This window comes from Oncorhynchus masou, chromosome 20 (assembly GCF_036934945.1).
Source record: "Oncorhynchus masou masou isolate Uvic2021 chromosome 20, UVic_Omas_1.1, whole genome shotgun sequence".
Taxonomy (NCBI): Eukaryota; Metazoa; Chordata; class Actinopteri; order Salmoniformes; family Salmonidae; genus Oncorhynchus; species Oncorhynchus masou.
The window spans coordinates 25,939,996-25,967,516 of record NC_088231.1 but is presented as its reverse complement, the minus strand read 5'-3'; the positions used below and the strand labels follow the sequence as shown (position 1 = coordinate 25,967,516).

Here is a 27,521-nt window from a genome sequence, read left to right as displayed (position 1 = left end):
CCTTCTGTTCACCTGACTTAGAATTCCTCACAATCAAATGTCGGCCGCATTATCTACCAAGGGAATTCTCTTCGATTATAATCACAGCTGTATATATTCCCCCCCAAGCAGACACATCGATAGCCCTGAGCAAACTTTGTCTTTACTCTTTGCAAACTGGAAACCACATATGCTGAGGCTGCATTCATTGGAGCTGGGGAATTTAACAAGGCTAATCTGAAAACAAGACTCCCTAAATTGTATCAGCATATCGATTGCGCAATCAAGGCTGGTAAAACCATGGATCATTGCTATTCTAACTTCTGCGATGCATATAAGACCCTCCCCCGCCCTCCTTTCGGAAAAGCTGACCACGACTCCATTTGTTGCTTCAAGCCTACAGACAGAAACTAGAACAAGAAGCTCACGCGCTCAGGTCTGTTCAACGCTGGTCCGACCAATCTGATTCCACGCTTCAAGACTGCTTCGATCACGTGGACTGGGATATGTTCCGCATTGCTTCCAACAACAACATTGACGAATACGCTGATTCGGTGAGCGAGTTCATTAGAAAGTGCATTGACGATGTCGTTCCCATAGCAACGATTAAAACATTCCCAAACCAGAAACCGTGGATTGACGGCAGCATTCGCGTGAAACTGAAAGCGCGAACCACTGCTTTTAACAAGGGCAATGTGACCGGAAACATGACCGAATACAAACATTGTAGCTATTCCCTCCACACGGCAATCAAACACGCTAAGCGTCAGTGTAGAGACAAAGTAGAGTCACAATTCAACGGCTCAGACACGAGGTATGTGGCAGGGTCTACAGTCAATCACGTATTACAAAAAGAAAACCAGCCCTGTGACGGACCAGGATGTCTTGCTCCCAGGCAGACTAAATAACTTTTTTGCCCGCTTTGAGGACAATACAGTGCCACTGACATGGCCTGCAACAAAAACCTGTGGACTCTCCTTCACTGCAGCCAACGTGAGTAAAACATTTCAATGGGTTAACCCTCGCAAGACTGCAGGCCCAGACGGCATCCCCAGCCACGCCCTCAGAGCATGCGCAGACCAGCTTGCTGGTGTGTTTACGGACATATTCAATCAACCCTTATCAAAGTCTGTGGTTCCCACATGCTTCAAGAGGGCCACCATTGTTATTGTTCCCAAAAAAGCGAAGATAACTGAGCTAAACGACTCGGAGTGTGGTGTCAGGAAAATAACCTCACACTCAACGTCAACAAAACAAAGGAGATGATTGTGGACTTCAGGAAACAGCAGAGGGAGCACCCCCCTATCCACATCGATGGGACAGTAGTGGAGAGGGTAATAAGTTTTAAGTTCCTCAGCGAACACATCACGGACAAACTGAATTGGTCCACCCACACAGACAGCGTGGTGAAGAAGGCGCATCAGCGCCTCTTCAACCTCAGGAGGCTGAAGGAATTTGGCTTGTCACCAAAAGCACTCACAAACTTCTACAGATGCACAATCGAGAGCATCCTGTCGGGCTGTATCACCGCCTGGTACGGCAACTGCTCCGCCCACAACCGCAAGGCTCTCCAGAGGGTAGTGAGGTCTGCAAAACGCATCACCGGGGGCAAACTACCTGCCCTCCAGGACACCTACACCACCCGATGTCACAGGAAGGCCATAAAGAACATCAAGGACAACAACCACCCGAGCCACTGCCTGTTCACCCCGCTATCATCCAGAAGGCGAGGTCAGTACAGGTGCATCAAAGCAGGGACAGAGAGACTGAAAAACAGCTTCTATCTCAAGGCCATCAGACTGTGAAACAGCCACCACAAGCATTGAGTGGCTGCTGCCGACACACTGACTCAACTCCAGCCACTTTAATAATGGGAATTGATGGAAATTGGTGTAAAATATATCACTAGCCACTTTAAACAATGCTACTTAATATAATGTTTACATACCCTACATTACTCATCTCATATGTATACGTATATACTGTACTCTATATCATCTACTGCATTTTTATGTAATACATGTATCACTAGCCACTTTAACTATGCCACATTGTTTACATACTCATCTCATATGTATATACTGTACTCGTTACCAATTTACATTGACCCCCCCCTCTCCCCTTGTACACTGCTGCTACTCGCTGTTTGTTTGTTAAATAGTCACTTCGCCCCCACCTACATGTACTTATTACCTCAACTAACCTGTACCCCTGCACACTGACTCGGTACCGGTGCCCCCTGTATATAGTCTCCACATTGACTCTGCACCAGTGCCCCCTGTATATAGCCTCCACATTGACTCTGTACCGGTACCCCCTGTATATAGCCTCCACATTGACTCTGTACCAGTACCCCCTGTATATAGCCTCCACATTGACTCTGACTCTACCCCCTGTATATAGCCTCCACATTGACTCTGACTCTACCCCCTGTATATAGCCTCCACATTGACTCTGTACCAGTACCCCCTGTATATAGTCTCCACATTGACTCTGTACCGGTACCCCCTGTATGTAGCCTCCACATTGACTCTGTACCAGTACCCCCTGTATATAGCCTCCACATTGACTCTGTACCGGTGCCCCCTGTATATAGCCTCCACATTGACTCTGTACCAGTACCCCCTGTATATAGCCTCCACATTGACTCTGTACCGGTACCCCCTGTATATAGCCTCCACATTGACTCTGTACCGGTGCCCCCTGTATATAGCCTCCACATTGACTCTGTACCGTAACACCTTGTATATAGTCTCCACATTGACTCTGTACCGTAACACCCTGTATATAGCCTCCACATTGACTCTGTACCGTAATACCCTGTATATAGCCTCCACATTGACTCTGTACCGTAATACCCAGTATATAGCCTCCACATTGACTCTGTACTGTAACACCCTGTATATAGTCTCCACATTGACTCTGTACCGTAACACCCTGTATATAGCCTCCACATTGACTCTGACTCTACCCCCTGTATATAGCCTCCCCATTGACTCTGTACCGTAATACCCTGTATATAGTCTCCACATTGCCTCTGTACCGTAACACCCTGTATATAGTCTCCACATTGACTGCGACTCCCCTGTATAAAGCCTCCACATTGACTCTGACTCTACCCCCTGTATATATAGTCTATAGTTTTTATTTCTACTTTTGATTGTATCCAACTTGGTAAATATTTTCTTCTTCTTGTGGGCTTGGAAACAAGCATTTCACGGTAAAGTCTACACCTGTTGTGTTCGGCGCATGTGACTAATAAAGTTTGATTTCATTCTGGGGTGTTTTTCAGGATAAATTAAGACACAGAATGGAGCTAAGCAAAATCATAGAGGAAAACCTGCTTCAGTTTGCTTTACACCGGGACAGATATTCACCTTCCAGCAGGACAATAACCTACAGCACAAGGCCAAATATACACTGGAGTTTGCAGAGTTACAGTTTTGACAAATACCTGCTTGGAAATCTACGGTAACACTTGAAAATGGTTGTCTAGCAATGATCAACAATCAATTTGACAGAGTTTTGAAAAATGTAGTAAAGAATAATGGACAAATATTATACAGTCCAGGTGTACAAAGATCTTAGAGACTTACCCAGAGACACACAGTTGTAATCACTGCCAAAGGTGATTCTAGCATGTATTGACTCAATGGTGTGAATAGTTAAGTAAATGAGAAATGTCTGTATTTGTGTGTGTGTGTGTGTGAGAGAGAGTGTGTTTGTAGAGTCTGGTGTGTGTTCATAGAGTGTAGGAACGTTGCAAAAAAGTTTGCTTGTTGGGGTGTGTGTGTGTGTGTGTGTGTGTGTGTGTGTGTGTGTTGAGCACTATAACAGGATAAACTGTTACCTGAATGTTGATCACCAACTCCATCCTTCTTGCAGGGCATGATGGGTCTTTCGTTTCGGTATATGTGATCATCAATATCCATGGTCTTTATTTGTTTAGGTTCTTTGTCTTCAAATCGTAATTTCTACTCTTATAACTTCTACTCTTGTATCTTCTACTGTTGTAACTTCTACTGTTGTATCTTCTACTGTTGTAAAGTCTGCTGTTATCTCAGTTGTTGGTTCCTGTCTGTTCGCTGCACAGCTGGAGTCTCTGTATGACTCAGTCTAATATCAGAGAGAGTTTTAACAGTCAACCTCATTAAAGGGGAAACTGTCTAACCAATAGTACGACACTAACCACCACCATGTGACCACAGACTTATTTTCTGAGAACCATGTTTGTTTATCACAGTGAAGATAAGTTTGTATATACAGTTTATATTAGTTTAGTTTACTACAGTGTAGATTAGTGTGTAATTTTAGTTTCTGTTAGTTTAGTTTACCACAGTGTATATTAGTTTGTAAAATAAATAGATATATTAATAATGATAAAATAATTGAAATGCTGCATTACGTCTTGCAATGTCGTCAGCCATCAATGGCCATGTAGAGTTGTATCTACTATGCTGTGTCCTGGGTAGAGTTGTAACTACTATGCTGTGTCCTGGGTAGAGTTGTATCTACTATGCTGTCTCCTGGGTAGAGTTGTATCTACTATGCTGTCTCCTGGGTAGAGTTGTATCTACTATGCTGTCTCCTTTATAGAGTTGTGTCTACTATGCTGTCTCCTGGGTAGAGTTGTATCTACTATGCTGTCTCCTGGGTAGAGTTGTACCTACTATGCTGTCTCCTGGGTAGAGGTGTATCTACTATGCTGTCTCTTGTCTAAAGTTGTATCTACTATGCTGTCTCCTGGGTAGAGTTGTATCTACTATGCTGTCTCCTGGGTAGAGTTGTATATACTATGCTGTCTCCTGGGTGGAGTTGTATCTACTATGCTGTCTCCTTTATAGAGTTGTGTCTACTATGCTGTCTCCTGGGTAGAGTTGTATCTACTATGCTGTCTCCTGGGTAGAGTTGTATCTACTATGCTGTCTCCTGGGTAGAGTTGTATCTACTATGCTGTCTCCTGGGTAGAGTTGTATCTACTATGCTGTCTCCTGGGTAGAGTTGTATCTACTATGCTGTCTCCTGGGTAGAGTTGTATCTACTATGCTGGCTCCTGGGTAGAGTTGTATCTACTATGCTGTCTCCTGTCTAGAGTTGTATCTACTATGCTGTCTCTTGTCTAAAGTTGTATCTACTATGCTGTCTCTTGTCTAAAGTTGTATCTACTATGCTGTCTCCTGGGTAGAGTTGTATCTACTATGCTGCCTCCTGGGTAGAGTTGTATCTACTATGCTGTCTCCTGGGTAGAGTTGTATCTACTATGTTGTCTCCTGGGTAGAGTTGTATCTACTATGCTGTCTCCTGGGTAGAGTTGTATCTACTATGCTGTCTCCTGGGTAGAGTTGTATCTACTATGCTGTCTCCTGGGTAGAGTTGTATCTACTATGCTGTCTCCTGGGTAGAGTTGTATCTACTATGCTGTCTCCGGGGTAGAGTTGTATCTACTATGCTGCCTCCTGGGTAGAGTTGTATCTACTATGCTGTCTCCTGGGTAGAGTTGAATATACTATGCTGTCTCCTGGGTAGAGTTGTATCTACTATGCTGCCTCCTGGGTAGAGTTGTATCTACTATGCTGTCTCTTGTCTAAAGTTGTATCTACTATGCTGTCTCCTGGGTAGAGTTGTATCTACTATGCTGTCTCCTGGGTAGAGTTGTATCTACTATGCTGTCTCTTGTCTAAAGTTGTATCTACTATGCTGTCTCCTGGGTAGAGTTGTATCTACTATGCTGTCTCCTGGGTAGAGTTGTATCTACTATGCTGTCTCCTGGGTAGTGTTGTATCTACTATGCTGTCTCCTGGGTAGAGTTGTGTATATACTATGCTGTCTCCTGGGTAGAGTTGTATCTACTATGCTGTCTCCTGGGTAGAGTTGTATCTACTATGCTGTCTCCTAGGTAGAGTTGTATCTACTATGCTGTCTCCTGGGTAGAGTTGTATCTACTATGCTGTCTCCTGGGTAGAGTTGTATCTACTACGCTGTCTCCTGGGTAGAGTTGTATCTACTACGCTGTCTCCTGGGTAGAGTTGTATCTACTACGCTGTCTCCTGGGTAGAGTTGTATCTACTATGCTGTCTCCTGGGTAGAGTTGTATATACTATGCTGTCTCCTGGGTAGAGTTGTATCTACTATGCTGTCTCCTGGGTAGAGTTGTATCTACTATGCTGTCTCCTGGGTAGAGTTGTATCTACTATGCTGTCTCCGGGGTAGAGTTGTATCTACTATGCTGTCTCCGGGGTAGAGTTGTATATACTATGCTGTCTCCTGGGCAGAGTTGTATCTACTATGCTGTCTCCTGGGTAGAGTTGTGTATCTACTATGCTGTCTCCTGGGTAGAGTTGTGTATCTACTATGCTGTCTCCTGGGTAGAGTTGTATATACTATGCTGTCTCCTGGGTAGAGTTGTATCTACTATGCTGTCTCCTGGGTAGAGTTGTGTATCTACTATGCTGTCTCCTGGGTAGAGTTGTATCTACTATGCTCTCTCCTGGGTAGAGTTGTATCTACTATGCTGTCTCCTGGGTAGAGTTGTATATACTATGCTGTCTCCTGGGTAGAGTTGTATCTACTATGCTGTCTCCTGGGTAGAGTTGTGTATCTACTATGCTGTCTCCTGGGTAGAGTTGTATCTACTATGCTCTCTCCTGGGTAGAGTTGTATCTACTATGCTGTCTCCTGGGTAGAGTTGTATCTACTATGCTGTCTCCTGGGTAGAGTTGTATCTACTATGCTGTGTCCTGGGTAGAGTTGTATCTACTATGCTGTCTCCTGGGTAGAGTTGTATCTACTATGCTGTCTCCTGGGTAGAGTTGTATCTACTATGCTGGGTAGAGTTGTATCTACTATGCTGGGTAGAGTTGTATCTACTATGCTGTCTCCTGGGTAGAGTTGTATCTACTATGCTGTCTCCTGGGTAGAGTTGTATCTACTATGCTGTCTCCTGGGTAGAGTTGTATCTACTATACTGTCTTCTGGGTAGAGTTGTATCTACTATGCTGTCTCCTGGGTAGAGTTGTATCTACTATGCTGTCTCCTGGGTAGAGTTGTATCTACTATGCTGTCTCCTGGGTAGAGTTGTATCTACTATGCTGTCTCCCTGGTAGAGTTGTATCTACTATGCTGTCTCCCTGGTAGAGTTGTATCTACTATGCTGTCTCCCGGGTAGAGTTGTATCTACTATGCTGTCTCCTGGGTAGAGTTGTATCTACTATGCTGTCTCCTGGGTAGAGTTGTATCTACTATGCTGTCTCCTGGGTAGAGTTGTATCTACTATGCTGTCTCCCTGGTAGAGTTGTATCTACTATGCTGTCTCCCTGGTAGAGTTGTATCTACTATGCTGTCTCCTGGGTAGAGTTGTATATACTATGCTGTCTCCTGGGTAGAGTTGTATATACTATGCTGTCTCCTGGGTAGAGTTGTATCTACTATGCTGTCTCCTGGGTAGAGTTGTATCTACTATGCTGTCTCCTGGGTAGAGTTGTATCTACTATGCTGTCTCCTGGGTAGAGTTGTATCTACTATGCTGTCTCCTGGGTAGAGTTGTATCTACTATGCTGTCTCCTGGGTAGAGTTGTATCTACTATGCTGTCTCCTGGGTAGAGTTGTATCTACTATGCTGTCTCCTGGGTAGAGTTGTATCTACTATGCTGTCTCCTGGGTAGAGTTGTATCTACTATGCTGTCTCCTGGGTAGAGTTGTATCTACTATGCTGTCTCCTGGGTAGAGTTGTATCTACTATGCTGTCTCCTGGGTAGAGTTGTATCTACTATGCTGTCTCCTGGGTAGAGTTGTATCTACTATGCTGTCTCCTGGGTAGAGTTGTATCTACTATGCTGTCTCCTGGGTAGAGTTGTATCTACTATGCTGTCTCCTGGGTAGAGTTGTGTATCTACTATGCTGTCTCCTGGGTAGAGTTGTATCTACTATGCTGTCTCCTGGGTAGAGTTGTATCTACCATGCTGTCTGCTGGGTAGAGTTGTATCTACTATGCTGTCTCCTGGGTAGAGTTGTATCTACTATGCTGTCTCCTGGGTAGAGTTGTATCTACTATGCTGTCTCCTGGGTAGAGTTGTGTATCTACTATGCTGTCTCCTGGGTAGAGTTGTATCTACTGTGCTGTCTCCTGGGTAGAGTTGTATCTACTATGCTGTCTCCTGGGTAGAGTTGTATCTACTATGCTGTCTCCTGGGTAGAGTTGTTTCTACTATGCTGTCTCCTGGGTAGAGTTGTATCTACTATGCTGTCTCCTGGGTAGAGTTGTATCTACTATGCTGTCTCCTGGGTAGAGTTGTATCTACTATGCTGTCTCCTGGGTAGAGTTGTATCTACTATGCTGTCTCCTGGGTAGAGTTGTATCTACTATGCTGTCTCCCTTGTAGAGTTGTATCTACTGTGCTGTCTCCTGGGTAGAGTTGTATCTACTATGCTGTCTCCTGGGTAGAGTTGTATCTACTATGCTGTCTCCTGGGTAGAGTTGTATCTACTATGCTGTCTCCTGGGTAGAGTTGTATCTACTATGCTGTCTCCTGGGTAGAGTTGTGTATCTACTATGCTGTCTCCTGGGTAGAGTTGTATCTACTGTGCTGTCTCCTGGGTAGAGTTGTATCTACTATGCTGTCTCCTGGGTAGAGTTGTATCTACTATGCTGTCTCCTGGGTAGAGTTGTATCTACTATGCTGTCTCCTGGGTAGAGTTGTATCTACTATGCTGTCTCCTGGGTAGAGTTGTATCTACTATGCTGTCTCCTGGGTAGAGTTGTATCTACTATGCTGTCTCCCTTGTAGAGTTGTATCTACTGTGCTGTCTCCTGGGTAGAGTTGTATCTACTATGCTGTCTCCTGGGTAGAGTTGTATCTACTATGCTGTCTCCATTGTGACATGGACACCAGAGATAATAGTTCATCAGAGACATTTACTCACACCCCTCGTTTCCTCTTTCGGGAACGGAGGGGGGTCTATGTGTCTAAGGTCTTCACACATATTTTACCTCTCTCTCCATCTCTCTGTCTGTCTCTGCCTGTATGTCTGTTTGTTTGTCTGTGTCTCCCTCTCTCTCCCCCTCTCTGTCTGTCTGTGTCTCCCTCTCTCTCCCCCTCTCTCTCCCCTCTCTATATATCTCTGTCTGTATGTCTGTCTGTCTGTCTCCCTCTCTCTCCCCCTCTCTGTCTGTCTGTATCTCCCTCTCTCCCCCCTCTCTGTCTGTATGTCTGTCTGTATCTCCCTCTTTCTCCCCCTCTCTGTCTGTCTGTATCTCCCTCTCTCTCCCCCTCTCTATATCTCTCTGTCTGTATGTCTGTCTGTCTGTCTGTCTGTCTGTGTCTCCCTCTCTCTCCCCTTCTCTGTCTGTCTGTATCTCCCTCTCTCTCCCCCTCTCTATATCTCTCTGTCTGTATGTCTGTCTGTCTGTCTGTATCTCCCTCTCTCTCCCCCCTCTCTGTCTGTCTCCTGCCTCTCTGTCTGTTATGAACTGTAGATGTAAGAGGGTGTATTGCAAAAAAAATGAGCATGCACACATGTGCACTTCATACTGCTGCAAGGTGATAGCTGCAGGACGTAAACAGCAGAGAAGTCTAGTCTAACTCTTCATACTGCTGCAACGTGATAACTGCAGGACCTAAACAGCAGAGAAGTCTAGTCTAACTCTTCACACTGCTACAACCTGATAGCTGCAGGACCTAAACAGCAGAGAAGTCTAGTCTAACTCTTCACACTGCTACAATCTGATATCTGCAGGACCTAAACAGCAGAGAAGTCTAGTCTAACTCTTCACACTGCTACAACCTGATAGCTGCAGGACCTAAACAGCAGAGAAGTCTAGTCTAACTCTTCACACTGCTACAACCTGATAGCTGCAGGACCTAAACAGCAGAGAAGTCTAGTCTAACTCTTCACACTGCTACAACGTGATCGCTGCAGGACCTAAACAGCAGAGAAGTCTAGTCTAACCCTTCACACTGCTACAACCTGATAGCTGCAGGACCTAAACAGCAGATAAGTCTAGTCTAACTCTTCACACTGCTACAATCTGATATCTGCAGGACCTAAACAGCAGATAAGTCTAGTCTAACTCTTCACACTGCTACAACCTGATAGCTGCAGGACCTAAACAGCAGAGAAGTCTAGTCTAACTCTTCACACTGCTACAACCTGATAGCTGCAGGACCTAAACAGCAGAGAAGTCTAGTCTAACTCTTCACACTGCTACAACGTGATAGCTGCAGGACCTAAACAGCAGAGAATTCTAGTCCAACTCTTCACACTGCTACAACCTGATAGCTGCAGGACCTAAACAGCAGAGAAGTCTAGTCTAACTCTTCACACTGCTACAATCTGATATCTGCAGGACCTAAACAGCAGATAAGTCTAGTCTAACTCTTCACACTGCTACAATCTGATATCTGCAGGACCCTAAACAGCAGATAAGTCTAGTCTAACTCTTCACACTGCTACAACCTGATATCTGCAGGACCTAAACAGCAGAGAAGTCTAGTCTAACTCTTCACACTGCTACAATCTGATAGCTGCAGGACGTAAACAGCAAAGTCTAGTCTAACTCTTCACATTGCTACAACCTGATAGCTGCAGGACGTAAACAGCAAAGTCTAGTCTAACTCTTCACACTGCTACAGCGTGATCGCTGCAGGACCTAAACAGCAGAGAAGTCTAGTCTAACTCTTCACACTGCTACAACCTGATAGCTGCAGGACCTAAACAGCAGATAAGTCTAGTCTAACTCTTCATACTGCTACAATCTGATAGCTGCAGGACCTAAACAGCAGAGAAGTCTAGTCTAACTCTTCACACTGCTACAACCTGATAGCTGCAGGACCTAAACAGCAGATAAGTCTAGTCTAACTCTTCACACTGCTACAATCTGATAGCTGCAGGACATAAACAGCAGATAAGTCTAGTCTAACTCTTCATACTGCTACAATCTGATAGCTGCAGGACCTAAACAGCAGAGAAGTCTAGTCTAACTCTTCACACTACTACAACCTGATAGCTGCAGGACCTAAACAGCAGAGAGGTCTAATGTTTTCTCTGCTGTCTCAGTGAGAAGAGTTATTCAGAGATATGTGTTAGACTGTATGTCTGCATCTGTCTCAGAGGGGTTTCAGTTGTGATGTCATTCACACCTATTGAAACTCAGTCGGTCCACTTCCTGTTACACTTTAAGCAGTGGTTTAAACTGAGACTCTGATGTGATGTTTAAAACAGCAGCAGGATGAACAGTAGCTCAATGCAAGACGGTGAACTCACAAAGATTAACTGATGTCTCCTTTGTGACATGAACACCAGAGATAGTAGTTATTCAGAGATGTCTCTATCTTTTTTTCAGGGAGGGCCTAAGGTCTACAATTACTCTCACTTCTCCTTCTCTCTTCCTCATTCTCTATCTACATCAAAACAAGTGGAGAGACACTAACTGCATTGCACACTTTTCTACCAACATTCTGTTTATCAAAGGACAGTATGGTGTCACTTTTTATTTCACCTTTATTTAACCAGGTTGGCAAGTTGAGAACAAGTTCTCATTTACAACTGCGACCTGGCCAAGATAAAGCAAAGCAGTTCGACACGTACAACAACACAGAGTTACACATGGAATGAACAAAACATACAGTCAATAATACAATAGAAAAAAAATAAAATAAAAAGTCTATATACAGTCAGTGCAAATGAGGTAAGATAAGGGAGGTAAAGGCAATAAATAGGCCATGGTGGCGAAGTAATTACAATATAGCAATAAAACACTGGTAGATGTGCAGAAGATGAATGTGCAAGTAGAGATACTGTGAAAAAGGAGCAAAAGTAATAAATACAGTACAGGGATGCGGTAGATAGATGGGCTGTTTTGACTTTGAATACATGGATAACTACAAATACCTAGGTGTCTGGCTAGACTGTAAACTCTCCTTCCAGACTCACGTTAAGCATCTCCAATCAAAAATGAAATCTAGAAATGGCTTCCTATTTCGCAACAAAGCTTCCTTCATTCATGTTGCCAAACATACCCTCGTAAAACTGACCATTCTACCAATCCTTGACATCGGCGATGTCATCTATAAAATAGCCTCCAACACTCTACTCAGCAAACTGTATGTAGTCTATCACAGTGCCATCTGTTTTGCCACCATAGCCCCATACACTACTGACCACTGCGATCTATACGCTCTTGTTGGCTGGCCCTCGCTTCATACTCGTTGCCAAACCCACTGGCTACAGGTTATCTACAAGTCTCTGCTAGACAAAGCCCCGCCTTATCTCAGCTCGCTGGTCACCATAGTAGCACCCACTCGTAGCACGCGCTCCAGCAGGTAAATCTCACTGGTCACCCCCAAAGCCAATTCCTTTGGTCGCTTTTCCTTCCAGTTCTCTGCTGCCACTGACTGGAACAAACTGCAAAATTCACTGAAGCTGGAGATTCCCATCTCCCTCACTAGCTTTAAGAACCTGCTGTCAGAGCAGCTCACAGATCACTGCACCTGTTCATAGCCCATCTGTATACAGCCCATCTATCTACCTCATCCCCATACTGTATATATTTGTTTTGCTCCTTTTGCACCACAGTTTCTCTACTTGCACATCCATCGTTTGCATATCTACAATTCCAGTGTTGAATTGCCATATTGTAACCACTTCGACCAATAGAGACGGACCCTAACGTTTCTGACCAATAGCTCATTCAGGGACTCAGTAGCAATGCCCGGAAAAAAATGATTTTCAGCACTAATTAAGGTCATACACATAATGTCAGAACTGGACCCACAGCTAGAATGTAACTACGTGTTTTACGTTTTTATTATGGTTTATACAGAAGGTGCTGTGAATTTTGGGCCTGCTCTGAAAAATGTGATAGTTGGCTTCTAAACGAGTTGGACAAAGTGTGTTTGGTTTCAGTTTGTATCATTTTGGTGTCAGAATGATATCTAATTTACTGATGGATGCTGACTTGAGGGCTGACTTTTGTCCATTTGCAATAAGTTTAAACATTGACGAACCATCACCAAATGGACATGATGAAATCAACACCGACGAGCGATGGAGAGGACCCACTACCCACTATCACTGCCTGGCCATCCCGAGTTCAAAGGGCCAGTCATTTGGTAATTTCTGCAGTATATTACTGCATGTCAATTTTGTGATGGTAAAAGCCCATTGTAAGACATTGCTAATGGACAGCCATGCGCCTGGTTACCTGAACCAGAAGCATTTTTTAAATGCTTCTTACCCCCACCTGTGCCCAACCAATAGAGGGTGCCCTTGGTCATTTTGGACATTTAAAACAAATCTTCTTCCCACTTCTCTCTCATTGCACCAAATTCTTACTTCCTATGACTTCGTATGATCAAACATGACAAATAGACCTTCTAGGTTGATTCAGGGCTTAACATAAGGATAAATATCATTTGGTCAGTATAAATGCCATTTGGACATTTCTTATGTCATTTTGACATGGTTTACTGACTTTTGGGTTCGGAAGCTGACTTCCTATGATCATATATGGCAAATGGACATAACATCCTGATTTGGTACCTGAAATATGTATGTATGGCATTTGCGCACTTCTTATGCCATTTGGCCATGGTTCACTGTCTTTTGGTTTCGGAAGCCGACTTCCTATGATCATATATTGCAAAGGGAATAAACATGGGCCTTATGGACAAACTGGGAGATGGGAGATTCCAATCTCCCTCACTAGCTTTAAGAACCAGCTGTCAGAGCAGCTCACAGATCACTGCACCTGTTCATAGCCCATCTGTATACAGCCCATCTATCTACCTCATCCCCATACCGTATTTATTTTGCTCCTTTTGCACCACAGTATCTCTGCTTGCACATCCATCTTTTGCACATCTACCATTCCAGTGTTTAATTACTATATTGTAATTACTTCGCCACCATGGCCTATTTATTGCCTTAACTCCCTTATTTGATCTAATTTGCACTCACTGTATATAGACTTTGTTTTCTTTTTTTCTACTGTATTATTGACTGTATGTTTTGTTCATTCCATGTGTAACTCTGTGTTGTTGTATGTGTCGAACTGCTATGCTTTATCTTGGCCAGGTCGCAGTTGCAAATGAGAACTTGTGCTCAACTAGCTGACCTGGTTAAATAAAGGTGAAATAAATAAAAAAATTAAAAATAATATTTAAAAATGTGGTTGATGATTGTATGTATGATTGACGAAAAAATTGATAAATGGTCCATGAAGCACTTTTTTTTTTTTTAGAGAGGGCTGTATTTAAAAAAATCTTTTAGATTTTCAAAATTTTACCCTTGGGTCTTGATTTTGTGACAATTTGCCATTTAAAAATCTACGATAGAGAGCGTTCGCCATCTTTGGAATTTTTGGTGTATGACCCTTCGTATTTGCCATGTTCCACTTGCCATGAGGTTTTGATGAACTGCCAATCATTTGAGTGGTGTTTGCGATTGTGTAAATGATTCTCCCATTGGCAATGCATTTTTGGTAAGGGTCTTCCATTACCCTTCAAATATTTGTTTTCAACAACATCTTCAGTTGATATTTTATGAGTTGTTGAGTTTTCCCCACCAAGATTTACATACTAAAATCATCATTAATGCAGAGAGATTGAAGTGACCTGGATTTTGCAAACCTGAAACACAGGAAATAGATGGCTGTATAACAGATTCTCAGGTGGGCGGGTTATAGGCATTGGTGCTTTTCAATGTGTGTTTGTGTGTTTGTTAGTGTGTGTATGTGTGTGCGTGTGTGTATGTATGTTTGAGTGTGTGTGTGTGTTTGTAAAACAAATATAGTGTCAGGCCCTGATCTGTTTCACCGTGTCCTTGTTCTTGTCTCCACCCTCCTCCAGTTGTTGCCCATCTTCCCCAATTATCCCCTGGGTATTTATACCTGTTTTCTGTCTGTGCCAGTTCATCTTGTTTGTTCAAGACTACCAGCGTTTAGTGTCTCAGCGCCTGCTTTTTCCAGGCTCTCTTTTCTCGCCCTCCTGGTTTTGACCCCTTCCTGTCCTGACTCCGAGCCCGTCTGCATGACCACTCTGCCTGAGCCTGCCTGCCGTCCTGTACCTTTGCCCCCACTCTGGATTACCGACCTCTGCCTGACCTGACCCTGAGCCTGCATGACCTGATCCTGGGCCTGCCTGCCGTCCTGTACCTTTGCCCCCACTCTGGATTACCGAACTCTGCTTGACCTGACCCTGACTGCCGTCCAGTACCTTTGCCCCCACTCTGGTTTATCCGACCTCTGCCTAACCTGACCCTGAGCCTGCCTGCCGTCCTGTACCTTTGCCCCACTACTCTGGATTACCAACCTCTATCAGTCTTGACCCTGGGCCTGCCTGCCGTCCTGTACCTTTGCCCCACTTCTCTGGATTACTGACCTCTGCCTGCCTGACCTGATCCTGGCCCTGCCTAACGTCCTGTACCTTTGCCCCACTACTCTGGATTACCGACCTCTGCCCGCCTTGACCTGTCGTTTGCCTGCCGCTGTTGTTACAATAAACATTGTCACCTCTACACAGTCTGCACATGGGTCTAACCTCTTGAAACTAGAGGGCAAAACGACTACATTGTGTAAGTGTACGGCTGTGGTGCTCCTTATAGTAATTATTGCGTAATAGACAGAGGTAGCTATTTTTCCTCCCGGTCTTACTGAAAATAAAGCTGTCCCAGTTGATATATTATTGAATAGATATTTGAAAAACACCTTGAGGATTGATTGTAAACAATGTTTGCCATGTTTCTGTCGATATTATGGAGTTAATTTGGAATATTTTTCAGCGTTGTCGTGACAACAATTTCCAATCGAATTCTCAGCCAAACGTGAGGAACTAACGGAGTTATTTCGCCTACAAAGAATAATATTTTTGGAAAAAAGGAACATTTGCTATCTAACTGGGAGTCTCGTGAGTGAAAACATCCGAAGCTCATCAAAGGTCAACGATTTAATTTGATTGCTTTTCTGATTTTCGTGACCAGGATGTCTGCTGCTAACTAGGCATACTGCTATGCTAGACTATCGATAAACTTACACAAATGCTTGTCTTGCTTTGGCTGTAAAGCATAATTTCAAAATCTGCGATGACAGGGTGATTAACAAAAGGCTAAAATGTGTTTCAATATATTTCACTTATGATTTCATGAATATGAACATTTTCTAGTAATATTTTTTGTCTGTTGCGTTATGCTAATTAGTGTCAGTTGATGACAATTCTCCCGGATCCGGGAGAGGGAGTTCAAAGAGTTAACTGAGACCTGATATATAGTACATTCACATGTTCTTAAAGTGTCAGAGATTATATGACATAGCAGAGAGAACCGTCCTTCTAGACTCCATGTTAGATCAACTATTATACAGTAGAGAACAGTCCATCTAGACTCCATGTTAGATGAACTATTATACAGTAGAGAACAGTCCTTCGAGACTCCATGTTAGATCAACTATTATACAGTAGAGAACAGTCCTTCTAGACTCCATGTTAGATCAACTATTATACAGTAGAGAACAGTCCTTCTAGACTCCATGTTAGATCTACTATTATATAATAGAGTTACATTTTCTCTCTGTTTATCCACTCGTATGTTTAGAATAATGCTGCTTTTCTAATATCCAACTTGGTTTGGTTCATGTGAGTAACTGGTTGACTGTACATGGGAGGAATCAACACTCTCACTGTCACGTTCTGACCGTTGTTCCTTTGTTGTTGTCTTTGTTTTAGTATGTTCAGGGCGTGAGTTGGGGTGGGCAGTCTGTCTGTTTTTCCACACTATCACTGTATAAGCATTTTCCCAGTACACCCAGAACATTGCTCTGGGAACCAAAAGGAGTATCTCAGTTTCAAGGTAAGAAGTCTGGTGTGGTATCAGTCAGTCTCATGCAGGAACCAACCGTGCTGATATGACTTGTTTGTGTCACAGTATAAAGAGTCTCAAATCAAATCAAACTTTGTCACAAGCGCCGAATACAACAAGTGTAGACTTTACAGTGAAATGATGACTTACAAGCCCTTAACCAACAGTGCAGTTCGGGAAGAGTTAAGAAAAATATTTAGCAAGTAGACTAAAGTAAAAAGTAATAATAATAAACATGAACATCAGGATTGTTTTGAGTCAGTGAACCTCTGGGACTGTGATAATAAACATTAACATCAGGATTGTATTGAGTCAGTGAACCTCTGGGACTGTGATAATAAACATGAACATCAGGATTGTATTGAGTCAGTGAACCTCTGGGACTGTGATAATAAACATGAACATCAGGATTGTATTGAGTCAGTGAACCTCTGGGACTGTGATAATAAACATGAACATCAGGATTGTATTGAGTCAGTGAACCTCTGGGACTGTGATAATAAAGATTGATTCATTCCCTTTGAATTTGAGTCATTAGTGGTGAATTTCCTCAACAACAGACAGAACAGTCCTTCTCTTATCAATTCATTGTATTGTTATTGTATATATTTTTATTATAATGTATTCTACATTTGTCTTGTTATATATTGTATGTAGTTGACAAGGTAAATTGAATAAGCAGAAAATAGTTTACGATATACTGAGCATAATCCTATTTAGCAGTTCAGAGAGAACCGAGGATGAATCCTATTTCTCACAGATCCATCTGTATTTATAGGAACAGTCATAGTCCCACCATTCTCCTGTGTCTGATGACCAGGAGTAGAAATACACACAGTTCTCAGCTCTTCCACCATTAGGCTCTTTACTGTTCCAATACCTGTAGAAGAAACAACACAGAATCAGACTGTCCACTGTTCCAATACCTGTAGAAGAAACAACACAGAATCAGGCTGTCCAATGTTCCAATACCTGTAGAAGAAACAACACAGAATCAGGCTGTCCAATGTTCCAATACCTGTAGAAGAAACAACACAGAATCAGGCTGTCCAATGTTCCAATACCTGTAGAAGAAACAACACATAGAATCAGGCTGTCCAATGTTCCAATACCTGTAGGAGAATCAGGCTTTCCATTTTGAACATACTAATCCAGACAGTGATGTCATAGTTACATAGAATTCATTAATGTCTTACTTTCTGGTCAGTGGTGTGCCGTCCACCCATTTCCAGGTCCCCTCAGAAACAGAGTCAGTCAGACCAATCCAGACATAGTTATTTCGTCCACATAACCAATTGACTAATGTCTGTAGTTGTGGGAGAGAGACAACATTGCTAAAACATAGTCATTACTGCTTTCTATCTCTCTCTCCCTCTCTCTCTCTCTCTCTTTTTCTCTGTCACTCTCTCTCTTTCTCACACACCTGTTGTTCTTGGCTCTTGATGACCACCAGGTCTGCTCCTCTATTTCTGCAGTCCTCTCTGCTTTCCTTCCAGGATTTGTACTCAGTGGAGACGTAGTAACAACTGCTACCAAGCTTCTTCCATCCTTGAGGACACACTATAAGTTGAACATTTCCTGCTTTAGTCACTTAAATACAACATTGATTTAAGTTGAATTAAGGAAGACGGGGCACTAACTAATGGAATGTTTGGAAGTCTTAGTTTGTTTCTCACATTTTTCATTTAATATATGTTTATTTGCCTGTTCGTAAGTGGCATGTGAACTGATACAGAGACTGTCAAACAGAACAGTCCTTAGACAATTTGACTCACCTTTCTCAACTAAAGATTGTTTCAGAAGTTCTATCTCTTTCTGAAGCTGGTCTCTCTCTTTGATCAGGGTGTTGTTGCTCGTCTGTAGCTGGTCTCCATCTTTGGTCAGGGTGTTGTTGCGAGTCTGTAGCTGGTCTCCCTCTTTGATCAGGGTGTTGTTGCTAGTCTTGAGCTGCTCTCTCTCTTCAGTCAGATTGTTTCCACTGGTCTGTAGCTGGTCCCTCTCTTTGGTCAGGGTGTTGAAACTGGTCTGTAGCTGGTCTTTCTCTTTGGTCAGGGTGTTGTTGCTGGTGTGTAGCTGGTCCCTCTCTTCAGTCAGGGTGTTGGAACAGGTCAACTGGTTTCTCTCTGTGAAATAATACGACCCATGAACAAGGTAACAGTGGACATGTTAATTAGACATGACCAAGGTTGGGGTCAGTTGCATTTCAATTCCAGTCAATTCAGGAAGTACACTGGAATTCTATTTCAATCCCAATTATCTTCAATGCTTTTTAATGAGGAAAACGTGGAATTGGAATCTGGTGTATTGTCACAATGTAATTGACTGGAATGTAAATGTAATTGATCCCTGGTCATTACACCACTGATGATGAAGAATGTTTGAGTGGGAACATATCAAACTCACGGTAGAGAGACAGGCCTATGATCCCAGCCAGTAGGAGAACACACAGCAGCCCCAGACACACTGCAGCAGCTCCAGAGTATCTCTTCCACCACTGACAAAACACTGAAGCACAAATTATTACAACAAGAACTTGCTCTTTATCAGAGTGGTATTTGTATCAACTTTTGTGTCAATTTTCTGTTTGAATCACTGAGGGAAATACATAAGCTTGACAAGGGACAGAACACCAGAACTGAGTTCCAGCACCTCACATGTTCTACTGCTTGACTTCCAGAACCTCTTCCAGAATATTGGCTTAAACATATTGCAGAGTTCATGCACCCAAAATGAGTACTGAAACGTCAGGTCTGGAGATCAAGGCTATGAGGACACCCTAGTTGCAGTGTTCATCCGTCCTCCTGCCTCCCCCGCCGGAGAATGCAATGCACCGGTGCAGGGCTTTGTCCTTCTTCTCCACAAAGAAGAACCCTGCGCCCGTGCAATGACTACTGGGGCCTCAACAACATCACGGTGAAGAACCACTACCCACTACTTCTCATCTCCTCAATCTTCAAACCGCTCCAGGGGGCCACTGTGTTCTCCAAGCTGGACCTACGGAATGCCTACCACCTGGTGTGGATAGGGGAAGGAGATGAGTAGAAGACTGTCTTCAAAACAGCCAGTGGTCAATATGAGTAACTGGTCATGCCATTTGGCCTTACCAACGCCCCTGCTGTGTTCCAGGCTCTGGTAAATTATGTTCTCCGCAACATGTTGAACCGGTTTGTCTTCGTCTATGTCGACGACATCCTAATTTTCTCCCGCTCCGCCCAAGAGAACGTGCTCCATGTCTGTCAGGTCCTCCAACGCTTCCTGGTGAACCAGCTTGTTCTGAAAGCAGAGAAGTGCGAATTCCATCGCTCCACCATCCCCTTCCAGAGTTACATCATCGCCTCAGGGAGTGTACAGTTGGATCCCGGGAAGTTGAGAGCGGTGGTGCATTGGCCCATGCTTAAATCCAGAGTGCAACTCCAGCGTTTCCTGGAATTCGCCAACGTCTATTGCTGCTTTATCCGGGGTTACAGCACCATGGCTTCCACCCTGTCTGTACGCACCTCTCCCAAGGTTCTATTTGCATGGTCCCCAGCTGCTGACTGGGACGTTCCCGAGATCTCAAGCACCGTTTCACCACACCACCCATCTTGGTTCATCCTGACCCGACCAGCCAGTTCTTTGTGGAGGCCGCTGCTTCGGATGTCGGTTGGGAGCTGTCCTGTACCAGCGTTCTGCCCTGGACCTCAAGTTGTGCTGCCTTCTCCCATTGGCTCAAAGCAACGGAGAGGAACTACAATGTGGGGAATTGTGAGCTTCTCGCGGTGAAGATGGCATTGGAGGAGTGGAGACACTGGCTGAGCGGAACATCCGTTCATTGTGTGGACAAACCACAAGAGCCTGGAATATCTCTGCACCACCAAGCGTCTCAATTCCAGACAAGCTAGGTGGGCCTTATAACCGGATGTTTGTTCCTGACGATATCCGATCCTCGGTCCTGGAGTGGGCCCACTCCTCCAAGCTTGCCTGCTGCCTGGGCTCCCGTCGGACCCTGGCATTTGTGCGTCAATGCTTTTGGTGGCCTACCATGGTTCATGACTGTCGGCGTTCTTCGCTTCATGCACAATCTGTGCACAGAACAAGACCCCCGGCAAGCTCCGGCTAGTCTCCTTCAACCTCTGCCTGTTCCGCACCGTCCCTGGACTCACATATCCCTGGACTTTGTTACGGGTCTCCCCATCTGATGGCAACACTGCCATTCTGACAATAGTGGACCGGTTTTCCAAAGCCGCCCTCATTCCTCTCCCCAAGCTACCCTCTGCCAAAGGTTTTCCAAAGCCGCCCACTTCATTCCTCTCCCCAAGCTACCCTCTGCCAAAGAGATGGCACAGCTCATGGTGCAGCACATCTTACAGATCCATGGACTCCCAGTGGACATGGTCTACAACCGGGGTCCTCAGTTCTCTCCCCGGTTCTGGAAGGCATTCTGCACACTCATTGGGTGGTCGGCCAGTCTGTCCTCCGAGGCCACCCCCAGTCCAACAGCCAGTTGGAGCAAGCCAACCAAGGCCTGGAGACGACTCTTTGCTGCCTGATCTCAGCCAACCCCACCACCTGGAGTCAGCAACTAGTGTGGGTAGAATATGTCCGCTACACCCTTCCTTGCTCTGCCACCTGTCTCTCACCCTTTGAGTGTTCCCTGGGTTATCAGCCCCCGCTCTTCACGGAGCAAGAGGAAAAGGTCGGCGTACCCTCGGCCCAAATGTTTATTCGCCGCTGTCGTTGCACCTGGAAGAGAGTCCGGTCGGCTCGTCTCAATACAACCTCCAGGTATCGACGACAAACGGGTCGCCACCGATGCAAATAAATTACTGAAAAATCATACAATGTGATTTTCTGATTTTTTTTTGTTTTAGATTCCGTCTCTCACAGTTGAAGTGTACCTATGATAAAAATTACAGACCTCTACATGCTTTGTAAGTAGGAAAACCTGCAAAATCATCAGTATATCAAATACTTGTTCTCCCCACTGTATGTGAGAATGCTGTTCATTAACTACAGATCAGCGTAGTACCCACCATAGTACCCACGAAGCTCATCACTAAGCTATGATGATGATTGTGGACTTCAGGAAACAGCAGAGGGAGCACCCCCCACATCGATGGGACAGTAGTGGAGAGGGTAGTAAGTTTTAAGTTCCTCAGCGAACACATCTCGACAAACTGAATTGGTCCACCCACACAGACAGCGTCGTGAAGAAGGCGCAGCAGCGCCTCTTCAACCTCAGGAGGCTGAAGGAATTTGGCTTGTCACCAAAAGCACTCACAAACTTCTACAGATGCACAATCGAGAGCATCCTGTCGGGCTGTATCACCGCCTGGTACGGCAACTGCTCCGCCCACAACCGTGAGGCTCTCCAGAGGGTGGTGAGGTCTGCACAACGCATCATCGGGGCAAACTACCTGCCCTCCAGGACACCTACACCACCCGATGTCACAGGAAGGCCATAAAGAACATCAAGGACAACAAACACCCGAGCCACTGCCTGTTCACCCCATTATCATCCAGAAGGCGAGGTCAGCACAGGTGCATCAAAGCTGGGACCGAGAGACTGAAAAACAGCTTCTATCTCAAGGCCATCAGACTGTTAAACAGCCACCACTAACATTGAGTGGCTGCTGCCAACACACTGACTCAACTCCAGCCACTTTAATAATGGGAATTGATGGAAATTGGTGTAAAATATATCACTAGCCACTTTAAACAATGCTACTAAATATAATGTTTACATACCCTACATTACTCATCTCATATGTATACGTATATACTGTACTCTATATCATCTACTGCATCTTTATGTAATACATGTATCACTAGCCACTTTAACTATGCCACATTGTTTACATACCCCACATTACTTATCTCATATGTATGTATGTATGTACTCGTTACCAATTTACATTGAACCCCCCTCTCCCCTTGTACACTGCTGCTACTCGCTGTTTGTTTGTTAAATAGTCACTTCGCCCCCACCTACATGTACATATTACCTCAACTAACCTGTACCCCTGCACACTGACTCTGTACCGGTGCCCCCTGTATACAGCCTCCTCATTGACTCTGTACCAGTACCCCCTGTATATAGTCCCACATTGACTCTGTACCAGTACCCCCTGTATATAGTCCCACATTGACTCTGTACCAGTACCCCCTGTATATAGCCTCCACATTGACTCTGTACCGGTACCCCCTGTATATAGTCCCACATTGACTCTGTACCAGTACCCCCTGTATATAGCCTCCACATTGACTCTGTACCAGTACCCCCTGTATATAGCCTCCACATTGACTCTGTACCGGTACCCCCTGTATATAGTCCCACATTGACTCTGTACCAGTACCCCCTGTATATAGTCTCCACATTGGCTCTGTACCAGTACCCCCTGTATATAGTCTCCACATTGACTCTGTACCAGTGCCCCCTGTATATAGCCTCCACATTGACTCTGTACCGGTACCCCCTGTATACAGCCTCCACATTGACTCTGTACCGTAACACCCTGTATATAGTCTCCACATTGACTCTGTACCGTAATACCCTGTATATAGCCTCCACATTGACTCTGACTCTACCCCCTGTATATAGCCTCCACATTGACTCTGACTCTACCCCCTGTATATAGCCTCCACATTGACTCTGACTCTACCCCCTGTATATAGCCTCCACATTGACTCTGACTCTACCCCCTGTATGTAGCCTCCACATTGACTCTGTACTGGTACACCCTGTATATAGCCTCCACATTGACTCTGTACCGTAATACCCTGTATATAGCCTCCACATAGACTCTGTACCGGTGCCCCCTGTATACAGCCTCCACATTGACTCTGTACCGTAACACCCTGTATATAGCCTCCACATTGACTCTGACTCTACCCCCTGTATATAGCCTCCACATTGACTCTGTACCGTAACACGCTGTATATACCCTCCACATTGACTCTGTACCGGTGCCCCCTGTATACAGCCTCCACAATGACTCTGTACCGTAACACCCTGTATATAGCCTCCACATTGACTCTGTACCGTAACACCCTGTATATAGTCTCCACATTGACTGTGACTCCCCTGTATAAAGCCTCCACATTGACTCTGACTCTACCCCCTGTATATATAGTCCATAGTTTTTATTTCTACTTTTGATTGTATCCAACTTGGTAAATATTTTCTTCTTCTTGTGGGCTTGGAAACAAGCATTTCACGGTAAAGTCTACACCTGTTGTGTTCGGCGCATGTGACTAATAAAGTTTGATTTCATTTGTTGTGATCGGCGCATGTGACTAATAAAGTTTGATTTGATAAGTCGGGGGTGTTTTTCAGGATAAATAAAGACACAGAATGGAGCTAAGCAAAATCCTAGAGGAAAAATTGCTTCAGTTTGCTTTACACCGGGACACCGGGACAGGTATTCACCTTTCAGCATGACAATAACCTACAGCACAAGGCCAAATATACACTGGAGTTTGCAGAGTTACAGTTTTGACAAATACCTGCTTGGAAATCTATGGTAACACTTGAAAATGGTTGTCTAGCAATGATCAACAATCAATTTGACAGAGTTTTGAAAAATGTAGTAAAGAATAATGGACACATATTGTACAGTCCAGGTGTACAAAGATCTTAGAGACTTACCCAGAGACACACAGTTGTAATCGCTGCCAAAGGTGATTCTAGCATGTATTGACTCAATGGTGTGAATAGTTAAGTAAATGAGAAATGTCTGTATTTGTGTGTGTGTGTGTGTGTGAGAGAGAGAGTGTGTTTGTAGAGTCTGGTGTGTGTTCATAGAGTGTAGGAACGTTGCAAAAAGTTTGCTTGTTGGGGTGTGTGTGTGTGTGTGTGTGTGTGTGTGTGTGTGTGTGTGTGTGTGTGTGTGTGTGTGTGTGTGTGTGTGTGTGTGTTTGAGCACTATACCAGGATAAACTGTTACCTGAATGTTGATCACCAACTCCATCCTTCTTGCAGGGCATGATGGGTCTTTCGTTTCGGTATATGTGATCATCAATATCCATGGTCTTTATTTGTTTAGGTTCTTTGTCTTCAAATCGTAATTTCTACTCTTATAACTTCTACTCTTGTATCTTCTACTGTTGTAACTTCTACTGTTGTATCTTCTACTGTTGTAAAGTCTGCTGTTATCTCAGTTGTTGGTTCCTGTCTGTTCGCTGCACAGCTGGAGTCTCTGTATGACTCAGTCTAATATCAGAGACAGTTTTAACAGTCAACCTCATTAAAGGGGAAACTGTCTAACCAATAGTACGACACTAACCACCACCATGTGACCACAGACTTATTTTCTGAGAACCATGTTTGTTTATCACAGTGAAGATTAGTTTGTATATACAGTTTATATTAGTTTAGTTTACTACAGTGTAGATTAGTTTGTAATTTTAGTTTCTGTTAGTTTAGTTTACCACAGTGTATATTAGTTTGTAAAATAAATAGATATATTAATAATAAAATAATTGAAATGCTGCATTACGTCTTGCAATGTCGTCAGCCATCAATGGCCATGTAGAGTTATATCTACTATGCTGGGTAGAGTTGTATCTACTATGCTGTCTGCTGGGTAGAGTTGGATCTACTATGCTGTCTCCTGGGTAGAGTTGTATATACTATGCTGTCTCCTGGGTAGAGTTGTATCTACTATGCTGTCTCCTGGGTAGAGTTGTGTATATACTATGCTGTCTCCTGGGTAGAGTTGTATCTACTATGCTGTCTCCTGGGTAGAGTTGTATCTACTATGCTGTCTCCTGGGTAGAGTTGTATCTACTATGCTGTCTCCTGGGTAGAGTTGTATCTACTATGCTGTCTCCTGGGTAGAGTTGTATCTACTATGCTGTCTCCTGGGTAGAGTTGTATCTACTATGCTGTCTCCTGGGTAGAGTTGTATCTACTATGCTGTCTCCTGGGTAGAGTTGTATCTACTATGCTGTCTCCTGGGTAGAGTTGTATCTACTATGCTGTCTCCTGGGTAGAGTTGTATCTACTATGCTGTCTCCTGGGTAGAGTTGTATCTACTATGCTGTCTCCTGGGTAGAGTTGTATCTACTATGCTGTCTGCTGGGTAGAGTTGTATCTACTATCCTGTCTCCTGGGTAGAGTTGTATCTACTATCCTGTCTCCTGGGTAGAGTTGTATCTACTATGCTGTCTCCTGGGTAGAGTTGTATCTACTATGCTGTCTCCTGGGTAGAGTTGTATCTACTATGCTGTCTCTTGTCTAAAGTTGTATCTACTATGCTGTCTCCTGGGTAGAGTTGTATCTACTATGCTGTCTCTTGTCTAGAGTTGTATCTACTATGCTGTCTCCTGTGTAGAGTTGTGTATCTACTATGCTGTCTCCTGGGTAGAGTTGTATCTACTATGCTGTCTCCTGGGTAGAGTTGTATCTACTATGCTGTCTCCTGGGTAGAGTTGTATCTACTATGCTGTCTCCTGGGTAGATATGTATCTACTATACTGTCTCCTGGGTAGAGTTGTATCTACTATGCTGTCTCCTGGGTAGATATGTATCTACTATGCTGTCTCTTGTCTAAAGTTGTATCTACTATGCTGTCTCTTGTCTAAAGTTGTATCTACTATGCTGTCTCCTGGGTAGAGTTGTATCTACTATGCTGTCTCTTGTCTAGAGTTGTATCTACTATGCTGTCTCCTGTGTAGAGTTGTGTATCTACTATGCTGTCTCCTGGGTAGAGTTGTGTATCTACTATGCTGTCTCCTGGGTAGAGTTGTATCTACTATGCTGTCTCCTGGGTAGAGTTGTATCTACTATGCTGTCTCCTGGGTAGAGTTGTGTATCTACTATGCTGTCTCCTGGGTAGAGTTGTGTATCTACTATGCTCTCTCCTGGGTAGAGGTGTATCTACTATGCTGTCTCCTGGGTAGAGTTGTATCTACTATGCTGTCTCTTGTCTAGAGTTGTATCTACTATGCTGTCTCCTGGGTAGAGTTGTATCTACTATGCTGTATCCTGGGTAGAGTTGTGTATCTACTATGCTGTCTGCTGGGTAGAGTTGTGTATCTACTATGCTGTCTGCTGGGTAGAGTTGTATCTACTATGCTGTCTCCTGGGTAGAGTTGTATCTACTATGCTGTCTCCTGGGTAGAGTTGTATCTACTATGCTGTCTCCTGGGTAGAGTTGTATCTACTATGCTGTCTCCTGGGTAGAGTTGTATCTACTATGCTGTCTCCTGGGTAGAGTTGTATCTACTATGCTGTCTCCTGGGTAGAGTTGTATCTACTATGCTGTCTCCTGTGTAGAGTTGTATCTACTATGCTGTCCCCTGGGTAGAGTTGTATCTACTATGCTCTCTCCTGGGTAGAGTTGTATCTACTATGCTGTCTCCTGGGTAGAGTTGTATCTACTATGCTGTCTCCTGGGTAGAGTTGTATCTACTATGCTGGGTAGAGTTGTATCTACTATGCTGTCTCCTGGGTAGAGTTGTATCTACTATGCTGTCTCCTGGGTAGAGTTGTATCTACTATGCTGTCTCCTGGGTAGAGTTGTATCTACTATGCTGTCTCCTGGGTAGAGTTGTATCTACTATGCTGTCTCCTGGGTAGAGTTGTATCTACTATGCTGTCTCCTGGGTAGAGTTGTATCTACTATGCTGTCTCCTGGGTAGAGTTGTATCTACTATGCTGTCTCCTGGGTAGAGTTGTATCTACTATGCTGTCTCCTGGGTAGAGTTGTATCTAC

At 44.1% G+C, this 27,521-nt stretch overlaps 1 protein-coding gene and 1 long non-coding RNA gene across 2 annotated transcripts in view; both read right to left on the bottom strand.

Annotated features, from left to right (window-relative positions):
* LOC135506608 (C-type lectin domain family 4 member M-like) overlaps positions 1-18,891 on the bottom strand; it is a gene marked incomplete at its 5' end in the record, with an annotated part of 39,666 nt that extends 20,775 nt beyond the window's left edge. The window contains one exon of the mRNA XM_064925937.1: positions 18,627-18,891. Within this exon, the coding sequence (XP_064782009.1) occupies positions 18,627-18,891 (265 nt within the window). The remainder of the gene's footprint in view (positions 1-18,626) is intronic.
* On the bottom strand, positions 18,892-24,871 carry LOC135507212 (uncharacterized). Its single transcript, XR_010450624.1, has 3 exons — positions 24,750-24,871; positions 19,228-19,329; positions 18,892-18,947 (listed from the first exon to the last, which is right to left on the bottom strand). It is a non-coding gene; the product is annotated as an uncharacterized LOC135507212 (long non-coding RNA).
* Between the last annotated feature and the right edge of the window lie 2,650 nt (positions 24,872-27,521).